At 42.3% G+C, this 11,331-nt stretch overlaps 1 protein-coding gene across 1 annotated transcript; it reads left to right on the forward strand.

The window, feature by feature from the left end:
* Positions 1–90: 90 nt before the first annotated feature.
* Positions 91–9,594, forward strand: treh (trehalase (brush-border membrane glycoprotein)). Its single transcript, XM_073487935.1, has 15 exons — positions 91–242; positions 863–963; positions 1,058–1,205; positions 1,294–1,381; positions 2,252–2,352; positions 2,530–2,622; positions 2,813–2,929; positions 3,407–3,529; positions 3,936–3,985; positions 4,537–4,737; positions 4,842–5,059; positions 5,965–6,076; positions 8,170–8,282; positions 8,375–8,428; positions 8,812–9,594. Exons 1-15 carry the CDS (start codon positions 160–162, stop codon positions 8,971–8,973), a joined length of 1,764 nt encoding a protein of 587 aa, XP_073344036.1. The 5' UTR covers positions 91–159; the 3' UTR covers positions 8,974–9,594.
* Positions 9,595–11,331: the final 1,737 nt, after the last annotated feature.

Consider the following 11,331-nt stretch of genomic DNA (forward strand, 5'->3'; position numbering starts at 1 on the left):
CACACTGCAGTGTCCTGTTGCTCATCTCAGTGGAAGCTAGGTGTCAGTATGTTGCTGTGTTGTGTTCACGTCATGTCTCAATATAAACTCTGACCTGGAGGCAGTTCTCAGACCACAGCCTTACTCATACTCTGGTGTCACTTCAGTTCATAGCTCAAGATGCATAACTTCACGGTGTTCTGCTTTTCATCAGCAGCTCTTCTGGCCTGTGTAAAGAGTGTTTTTCCTCCACCATGTGACAGGTGAGAAACGTGCCTCAAAGGGTTTTTCCTCAAACTTTTTTTTTTTTGTGTAGAAGAGAAAGTGAAAGTTCTTAATTTTTGGCTGTAAAACCAACCAGTTAATCAAAACATGTCTCCAGGCACCTCTGACAAAACTAAACTAAACCTTTTTAATTTCAATTTACTACCAAAAGTAATTGATGTGTAGTTTAAAACTAATGCCTCCTTTTTGCTAAATGACTCTAAATGACTGATTTTCTGTCCTGTTTTATATAATTTCCTACATTTTGTTTTCTGTTTAAGCAGCTTTGAGCTGTTTTCACTCCTGTTTTAACAAAATGTTAGTAGGATAAAATCTGCTTTCTGCTGCTGCTGAACACCCTGGAAGGGCTGTTTATTTTTAAAAAAAATGCTGAATCCATCAACTGCAGCTGGCAAACATACATTTCCAATAATGTGTTTTATTTTCTCCTTAATACTGTGTATGAAGCTGTCAGCAGACCTTTGCCCTCACCTGCTTATTTCTACTGATTGTTATGGTTTTATTGCTTCCTTGTGGGACTCTGTAACTTGGTGTTTTAATACAAGCATGGCCTTTTATGATATCTGTTTAATAATTTACAACTATAAATTAATTTCAGTGAAATCTACTGCACTGGGCCCATCTTACATCAGGTCCAGGAAGCTAAACTATTCGATGATGACAAGTACTTTGTTGACATGAAGCTGAGGGAAACTCCTGGTAAGTAGAAAGTTGTTAAATATTTTGTTTTATTCATGAGTCCAGTGGGTGGCCCCACTTTTTTTTTTTTTGCTCCCTCTGTTTTTTCCTGCAGATGTTGTTTTGTCGGCTTTTCATAACCTTTCACAGGGACATCCGAACATGACTGTCCCGCCTGGTGAACTGCAGGAGTTCCTCACTACGTACTTTGAGAAACCAGGGACAGAGTTTGAGTCGTGGACACCACCAGACTGGCATGACAAGTGAGATCCAATCAGAGGGCTTGTACTCTAATCATTACTCTAATCTTTTTATTGTGCTTGGTTGACCAGAGTGGATTTTTCTTTCCAGGCCGAAGTTCCTCGGACGAATAGCAGACCAAGAGCTACGTAACTGGGCTGAGAAGATACATCAACTGTGGAAGTCTCTCGGCAGAAAGGTGACGATAACGAGTAAATCTCAAACGATCAATCAGCCACAACATTTAAAGGACTAATAGGTGAAGTGATCAACATTGATCATCTGGTTATAATGCGATGTTGTGGAAACTTTGGGTCTTGATCACACCCACCCACCCAAACACCGTTTGAGACCGAGTTCACCCCATCATGACAATGGCACTCCCTGATAGCAGTAGCCCCCCCACGCAGGACCATGAAAACTTCTTAGGAATGGCCCGAGGAACGTGACAAAGAGCAGAAAGTGTCGACCTAGCCTCCAAATTCCCCAGATCACAATCCAATTAAGCTTCCATGGGAAGTCCAATCAATGGAGGCTCCACCTCGCAACCCACAGGACTCAAAGGATCCACCACCAACGCCCTGGAAGAGAAAGAAACCCAAGGGACACCCCCAGAGGTCCGGTGTTCATGCCTCCACAGTGGGGCCTCCATGGATCGGACTTGGTCTGGCACAGAAGGGAATTTGGTGGCCAGGTCGACGCCTTGAGCTCTTTTTCATGTTCCTCGGGCATTTCTGAGCAGTTTTTGCGGCATGTCAGAGTCCATTGTCCATCAATTTCAGTTTTTAGCTTCTTAGTGAATTTCTTGACAGTTATCTTCATCTCCACTGACAGTAAATCGATCGTCTATGGGTTTTGTTCTGTTGGTTAGACAAAAAAGAAGTAATGTTAATATATGAACCTTGCGGGCTTTAGGAAATTATTAGGTCATCATTCACAATTTTCTGATATTTTGTAGACCAGACGATTAATTGAAAGACAACTCAGATTTATCTACAATAAAAATAATCTTTAGTTACATGTATACTGGGTCCAAAGATTTGAAATAAAACCTGATTTTCTCCTGCAGATCCGTGCCAGTGTTAAAGATCACCCAGAGCTCTACTCGCAGATATACACCCCACATCCTGTTGTTGTGCCAGGAGGGCGCTTCAGGGAACTCTACTATTGGTGAGTGAGTGAGTGAGTGAGTGAGTGATGAAGCCCGTCTATCAGCTGTCTGAGTGTCAGAGCTGAGCGAGGTTTAAACAAGAAGAGATCACAGCGAGACCCAGCCAGGGGTCTCTGCTGAGAGCCCACCTAGGCGCTGTGTGCAGACAGTGATGCGAGCCGCTCTGTGCCCAACAGGGACTCCTACTGGGTCATCAACGGGCTCCTGCTGTCAGAGATGACAGACACGGCCTATGGGATGATTCAAAACTTCCTCTACCTTGTCAACAGGTGAGCCTCAGAGCACCTTTTCATCTCTCGCAGCAGTTAAAAAAAGGAAAAGTCCAGCTTGCTGCAGGTCGTTCAGCCGGCTCATTTTGAATAAGTCATTTAGAAACCTAACTTGTACACTCTGGATGTGGAGCTCTTGGGGGGTTTCATGATTTGTGGAATAAAATATTTTTTCCTATCGCTCCTGCAGATATGGCTTCGTTCCAAATGGTGGGCGGATTTACTATGAAAGGCGCAGTCAGCCTCCATTCCTCACTCTAATGGTGGAGAGCTACTATCAAGCAACCAAGGATAAAGATTTCCTCAGGTGATATTTAGGCCTGAGCTGATGTCCTGCCAGACACATTATCATTCTTCAGCTGCTGCGTGTCTCCTCCAGAGCAGAAAAAAGGCACATTACACATCAAAACCTCAGTTCTGGTGTCTCTCTGAGCCTCTGGTGTTTCCTCACATGCTTAATTAGAAAGCGACACCCTGACGTTTGTATTTAATGTTAAAGAAAACTGAAATTCAGTCATTATCCACTCACACCCAGGACAATTGAAAGTCGGGTGAAGTTTCATAATTAACAAAACATTTCTGAAGCTTTTACAACAAAACAACATTACAGCATTCTCCTAAACAACTGACAAAAAAAACAACTCAAAAAAAATTATAAATATAATGATTCAATGTCAGAGAATACTACAACACTGTTTTGCTGGGAAGCTCCAGAAATGTTCGGTGGACTACGAAACCTCACTCAACTTCTCCCTGCTGTCTGTACAAATTTTGCACGTTGTAGATCAGCTTTACCGGGTCTGGAGCAGGAGTACCGATTTTGGATGCAGAACCGTTCTGTGGCTGTGAAACTAAACGGAGCATTACATGTACTGAACCGGTATCATGTGCAGGCTGGCTTGCCCAGGTATGTCTGAAATAATCTAGTGAAAAATAAAAATAAATTATTATGAAACAACTCTCCCCAAAATCAAAAATACATATTTTTCCTCTTACCTGTAGTTCTAATAATAATAAGCCTCTTGTCCATGAGTAGATGCACGTTTCCTTCTGCACAGTGATGTGGTGAGTTTAGTAGAAAGAAAATAGTTCCTACAGGAAACAGCCATCTAGTTCCAATATTGAGCGAAGGCAGACGTCTCTACTGCCGATCTCTCCAAAACTTGGCAACTCGCACCAAAACAATCCAGATAGATAAATAGCTCTACAGTTAAGAGGACAAATATGCGTTTTTGATTTTAGGGTGAATTGTCCCTTTTAAGTTACGTGAGTATTGTAGGAGGCCTTCATGCAAACTAATCATGTCGTTCTAGGCCTGAATCCTACACAGATGATCTGGAATTAGCTGAAGGACTCACTGATGGTAAGAGTCTGTGGAACATTTCCCTGCTCGTCATTTTGCACAATGAGAGAGAAAATACGAACATAATGTAGTTTATAATTGCTCCTAAGTAGAAAGTGGAATACATTCCCCTGGATTCAAGGATCATCTGTGCAAAACAAATTTGCTCTGAAAATACCTCAGCACCATGTTGTAATGAATATTTAATGTTAACACATTCATTCCTTCACATCGCCGCTGAACAATCTGACTTTTAAGAAAAGCTGCTGAACATTCTGCCACCAGAATGTTTCCTCTTATTTCACTTCAGAAGATTTCTCCGTTTTTATGTTAGAATATATATTTTTATTAATCACAAATAGTCAAGGACATTAAGTTATTTCTTCCTCCTTGGAAGAGACATTTTATGTTTTGTCTCAAAACAAGAAAACAAACATGTTATTCAGAGGCTGCATATTTTACTTTTTCCTAACCCAGCAAACAAGACAAACATGACTAACAACCACATTTTAGATACTGATTTGTTGCGGCTCTGCTCGTGAGTCCATGTTTTTTTTTTTTCTTGCCCTCAGAGCGTAAAGAGCAGCTGTGGATGGATCTGAAAGCGGGAGCAGAGTCGGGCTGGGACTTTACATCCCGCTGGTATATAGATGGTGACGGCCACAACAACGGCACCCTGAGAGAGACCCGCACCAGCCAGATCCTGCCTGCTGACCTCAACGCTCTGCTCTGCCTCAGCGAGAAGACTCTCGCTTCATTTCACAGGATTCTGGGTGAGTACACAAGCAGCCTTTGACCTTGGCACTAACTTTGGTCTACATGCTGCTTTTAGCTCCTAACTGGTGTTACGTAACCGTGATGTGCCGTTTCCTGACAGGTGATGGTGACTCAGCTGCACTGTATGACCAGGCTGCAGCCCGCAGACTGCAGGCGATAGAGTCTGTGCTGTGGGATGCTGAGAGGGGAGCTTGGTTCGACTACAACCTGGTGACGCACTCCAAACATTTTGAGTTTTACCCCTCCAACCTGGCACCTGTTTGGGCGCAGTGTTATTCTCGGCCTGAGATGGGAGAGAAAGCAGTACAGTATCTGAAGGTTGGTGGACGTTCTGGCTTCTTTGCGGTCTCAGTTAACAAATACATGTGAAAGAATGAATATATATATTATGTGATTAATATGTGATATTGCAACACATTGTAATAAAGTGACTGTATTGATGCCATTTGTGTGGAAGAACCCTTTAACCTGGATTCATGGTTGAATGAGCGCAGAGGATTTTTTTCACCGATGCCGGCACAGCTGCCCAGTATGACTCGTCTCCTTCTGTCGCAGCTCCACTCTGACAGTTTAGACTTTAAAGTCCAGCTGAAATGAAATGATATTTTTTGGTCTGCCACAGGATACATACAGTGTTTCCCCTGGTCTGTGAAAGAGCTTGTGCACATATTTGACAGCGGGTTTGAGAGTCCTAACCCAAAAAAAACTACTATTTTTCAATTCTTCCCTGATATACACACCCACACAGCATACATGGACAGTATGTGAGTCATTTGTCCTGTGTTGGCCTTTGAGAAAAGCATCTGGAACCAAAAGGCAGAATTTTGCTTGTTGAACGAACCACGACACAAACATCTCCTGTGGAAACGTTCACTGCCAACATCAGTCTGCAGGTCAGAAAGCTGGTCAGTGGCTGTGTCACTTGAAAAGGAGCATTTCTGATTCTTCCCCAAAGAAATTTCACAAAAAAAACCCCACACTACAAAGCAGGATGAATAAATGTAATTTCAGCTGGACTTTAATAATTTGCAGAAGTGCTTCCTGACATTTGTTCAAAGAGGAGAAACTGCTCATTTTATTTCACCTTCTGAACCCCGCCCACGAGGATGTTGCATGTGCTTCATGAACTGTGCTCATGTGCTCCAGCAGATGGCAGACACACACTACACTGGTTTCATCCGTGCATGCTCATGTGGTTGCTCTTGCTCGTCATGTCTGTACAGAGGAGCGGTGCCCTCCGGTTCCCTAATGGAGTTCCTACGTCGCTGACAGACTCTGGGCAGCAGTGGGATTATCCCAACGCGTGGCCTCCTCTGCAACACATGCTCATCAGCGGTAGGTGGCAATACATTGATCTGCCATCATGGGAATTTCCTGAACCCTTCACTGATTATTCCCAATTGTTCAGCGTGGTGCTCTGTCGTCTTTGCATAACAATGTCTTTAAAAGCACAGTGTTAGTCAGCCAGTGCTTTCGTTTTGTTTGTTTGCTGGAGCACTCACCACAAGGATTTGAAACTAAACAAAAGCAGGTTAAAAATGACCTTCAGGTTTAATTTGAGGCTGTTTACGTCCACACTTTTAGAGGTGCCCTGTGGAGTTTCCTTGAAAACAATCAAAAGTTCTCACCAAAAAAAACACAGTGTATCCTCGAGGTCTAACAAACACGGTGAATGTATTTCCCTCCCTCAGTTAACATTTGCAAAGATAAGAGTGTTAAACTGCTATTGTCATCATCCACATTTGCTTGCGAGCGGTCTTCTTCTCTACTGGCACGAATATGTATCACATCATTCACAGGCACAAAAACATTGCTCTGCAGTGCGAACTGAAAAACTCCCAGGATACCTTTAAAGGTTAAAGGGGACAGAAAGTAATTGGTATAGTTACATAAAGTCATCGTAATTATTATTCAACTTCAAACTAACCACCCACAGACATCAGCAGACGCTTGGCATCTGCCCTGGTGATGATCTGCCAGAGCTGCACTGAAGCCAGCTTCACTTCCTGCTTATTCTGAAGGATTTTTGCCTTTAGTCAGGTCTATGGAAAGTGTGACACATGATCAGAGAGTGACTGATTTCCTGCCCTAAAAACTCCTTCGTTGCTGAGTCTGTATGATTAAGATCACTGTCCTGCTGAATTTTCCTCAAACTAGGGAACCATTAGGACTTTTTCCATTTGCAGAGTCAAACCATGCCTTGTTGATTTGCGTCTCCATTACCAGTTTAAATGACCCAAGTTAAAGTGTGCCGGACCGCCTCCGAGCAGGTTGCGGTGACGTCAGATGGGCTTTGTCTTCATTCAGGGAGGAATGGCAGCTCCCTCTTCCAGATCCATCTTGATTTCCTGTCGCTGTTTTGTGGTAGATACCGAGCAAGATTGTAACAACAGCCTGAAAATCCAGGATGATACGCAGCCTGGCGACCAACAACTCTCCACATTGTAGTAGTAAACAGTACTAAGAGGATGCTGCTTTTAAATGTCATCGACTTAAGACACGTGTGTCATCAGTTAAAGACATATTATGTAACATTTCTGTATCAAAATGTCTAAAAACTAGTAGACCATCATTATATATTTTGTTTAGTTATGTGTCTACATCCCAAATGTTTCCAACAATGCTCAAACCCTGAGAACGTTTACTCAATGTTTCATTTGGTCGCCATAACTTATAGGAGACAATCAGAGAGTGAGGAAGGAAGGCAGCGAATAAGACTAAACATAACACGAATAAAAGAAAAAAATTACCTCGTCTGAGTCACATCAGAGAGATTTTCATCAGTGGTTGTTAAGTGCTGTGTTTACCATCAGCAAGCATTTTCCCCTCGCATGACTTAAGGTCAACCTCTCACCTCTCCGCACTTATCAGAGACGCCGATTCTTCCTCTTCTTTTTTCCTCTCTCCTCTCTGTAACATTATGTTCGTGAAGTAAAGCACATTATCCCTCCAGCTCCAGTCAGCAGTCAACATTACAGAACATAAACACCCAACAATGGAGGTCACCTCCACAGATCACTGCTGCAGCCACGTTGATAATCGGCAGTGAGGATAAATCCACTTTGTAATCCGAAAAGTTAAAGAGTAATCTCCTCCCATTGGAAACGGCTCCGGATCAGAGCAGAATCCAGTGCACCTCTGGACTCTGGGTGTTTACTCCTCCAGAACGTCCGGCTCTACATAGAGGTGGCCGGCTCTGAGCACTGAGTCAAGCCATGTCAGCACATATGTATGAAAAAGGGCTTTATGTATAACCAGAAGTCCCACCTGAAAGGGGACTTCACATGTTTACTTAATCTGCTGGAGTACAGAACCAACACGATTAAAACATGTAACCTACCTTATATTATTCATATGTATGAGCAGCCTAATGTTAAAAAAGAGTTTTGTTGGTTTGTGTAATGATTGAAATCTTCTCACATCTCCAGGTTTATCCAAACTGCCTTCAGAGGACGCTAAACAGCTAGCACTCGACTTGGCCCAACGTTGGATCAAGACCAACTGGTTGGCGTACACGAAGTACGAAGCCATGTTTGAAAAGGTGAATCTTCTGAAGTCTCAGTGTTTCCGACCTGGTGTTGCTCAGTGATAACACAGCTGGCTCAGAATGTGTGCTTTTCCTCCTCCTGACAGTATGATGTGAACGGAGATGGCAAACCTGGCGGTGGAGGAGAATATGAAGTTCAGGTATTTCCTTTCATGTGTTGATGGTAAAACTAATATGCTTATAGTCACACACGTCTTTCTAATTTCACGCTGGGCCCTGTCACTGCTTTCTGCCTCACGTCTGCTTCTTAGCTTTATCACATTTGCATACTCACACACACACACGTACAGTATACTCTCGCTGCTCCTCACGTCTTTGTCATTATCTATCTTCCTTTTTTGTGCAATTTTCTACCTTGTTGGGTCTCGTTGTCATCAGCATAAATTAATTGTTTCACGTCTTTCTTTGTCATGTATTTTTATCAGTGTTTTTTTTATCACCATGTTTTGCTGCCTTCTAAAATGCTAAACAAAAATAAAAACATCCCTTGTGCTCTGTTGTTTTGCCTTGTTTTGCCCTGTAGCTGGGTTTCGGCTGGACCAATGGCGTGGCCTTGCAGCTCCTGGACCAGTATGGGGCGACTCTCACCTCAGGAAGCAGACATCTGTCTTCTGGCCCCCTCCTGCCTCTGGTCATCTCTGCCACTCTCATGCTCCAGTGGATCAGAGGTGACAAAGGAGCCTGACTGGAGGTTGGATTTTATTATTCCTGGTTTCCCAGCACGAACTCACTCTGGACCGCTGACAGACTGACAGACCGACAAACACACACCGACATTAAAAATTAGACTAAATTGTGAATATTTTAACCAGATCTGATATTTTTCTATAATCCTACACGATCAGGATCACTTTGATTTGCGGGAGTAACCAGATGTGATTTATCATAACCAAAAATTCCTTCTATGAATATTTTAGTGTTTATCCTCAGAGGTGGATGGTCTCTGGTGATATCAGAAGATGCAGATCATATAGGCTCCTCTGGACTCTCTCCAGTAATGCAGGCTGTTGGCGCTTCCGTGCTGCTCAGATCACAACATTAACTTGTCCCAGATATTGAACTGACATCACAGACAGTTATTCACCTAATTCAATTATGAGGTTTATTGCTGAACTGTAGCTTAACTCCCTCTGAGGCCGTCTATTGGCACACAAGCTGCAATGTAGACGAAACGAGCTCATGTGAGAAATAAAATGTGAAGTGAATGCATAGATTTAATTTCTACATGTCGACCGAAGGATGTTAGATGACGATGCTGGTTTCATATCATGTGTGAAATAAAGTGACGACTTCCTGCACACTGTCAGCACTCACTCAGTTTTTTTAATGTAATGTAACATTTTTTAATTCATTACTCGCCATGATTTCACCTAATTACATATCCCTACCAACCTTCAACATTATAGATAAGATCCCATAGTACAGGTGTATATAGTCGTATTTTCACAACTCTGCCAACCACAGTGACAAACACGTTGTTTTTCTGCGGCTGCTTCACAATAAAAAGCCTCCTTGTTTTCTGCCAGATGAAAGATTTTAATGTTGCAGAGCAGCAGCAGCTAATATTAGTAGTAACTTAAAGGATAACTGTGGTGTTTTTCAACCTGGACCCAATTTCCCCATGTTTTTGTGTCTTAAGTAACCAATGGTGACAATTTTAAAAATTGGTCCAGTATTGAGCGAAAATAATCAGACTGATTGCTAGAAAAGAGGAAAGGAGATGGTTTCTGTGAGATTTATTTTGTTTTTCTGTGTTTTAAAATGGAGTCTGGTGGCTTTGGCAAGCAGTTGTTTCTGGTTCAACAAAAAAGGATTTTATTCCTGAACAAAAGGGTCCATCTCTGCAGGGATCCTTTCCATAATGTTGTCAGAAACGGTGGAAAGTACTTTAAGTGTACATACTTTGACGGTGAGCAACTGCCTGGGGGGATTATTATCATTACAGCCTGTTTTGTGGCTGCCGCTGCAGGAGTCTCCTTCAGTACTGGACCAGTTAAAAATTATTGCTGTCCCCTTTAGTCACACAAACATGGAAAAATCTGGGTCTGGGTTGAAAATGTTACCCTTTTAATGACTCAGACATGATGTAAAGAGTAAACGGTAAGCTGTGAGGATGACATCAATTAGATAAAATCACACTGGACTTCATGCGTGCATTGTTTTCCTGTGAATAACTTGCGCAAGTGAAAATAATTTGAATCAAGCATGGAAATGAGTCTGATTTAATGAAAATTTTAAGGATTATAACTTTAAACCTGCAGTGTGGAGCTTTTGTTTCCCTTTCTGGCTCTAAGAGTTATTATTCAAACACTGTCGACGTGCTCATGGCTCTCTGTCGCTCCAGCTTTTGTGGTTGACGTAAACTTATTTCTTCTGATGCACCAGCGTGGGAAAGACACTAAAGACCCCAGAGTTTAAAAGTCTGATCTACTGCGAAATAGAGATTTTATAAGTAAAAGGTTTATGAATTACAAATGGTCGGTATCTACTTTTTCCTGTGTTGTGAAATGTTGTGTTAAGCACCTCAGGGCCACTGTAGTTATACAGTTAAACCCCCTTCACAATAAAAGAGTCTACTTTGACATTCTGGGTTATTGGTTTTAGATGACTTATATAATTTTACCTCAGTTTGAACTCGGGACAAAGAGTCAAAGGGCTTAAAAACGATTGTAACTCTCGCAAAAGTGGCATCGATTTAAATGGAAAACAAAGACGAGGCAACGTTTTTTAGCCATTTCTGATTGTTCCAAGCAACTCATTCTCTCTTTGCCATTTCTGCTTACATCTTTGGTGAAATGCAGGTCAAGCATGAAATTAAGTCCATATAGATATTCAAATAGTTGTCAAAAAAAAGAAAAGTAATGAGAAATTCGCTTCTTAAAGACGAAATTGCATCCCTCTCGGCTGTGAAGATACGACGCCCAGGCAGGGATTTCACTGCATCTCTCTCCTTAGCATGAGTGCACACAACAGATTGACTATGCAACATAAATGGGCAAAAGGCCAATAGGTGCAGCGGTCCGTGCAAACCCAAAGATCACAC

The sequence above is a fragment of the Pagrus major genome, chromosome 2, assembly GCF_040436345.1.
Source record: "Pagrus major chromosome 2, Pma_NU_1.0".
In the NCBI taxonomy this organism is placed as follows: domain Eukaryota; kingdom Metazoa; phylum Chordata; class Actinopteri; order Spariformes; family Sparidae; genus Pagrus; species Pagrus major.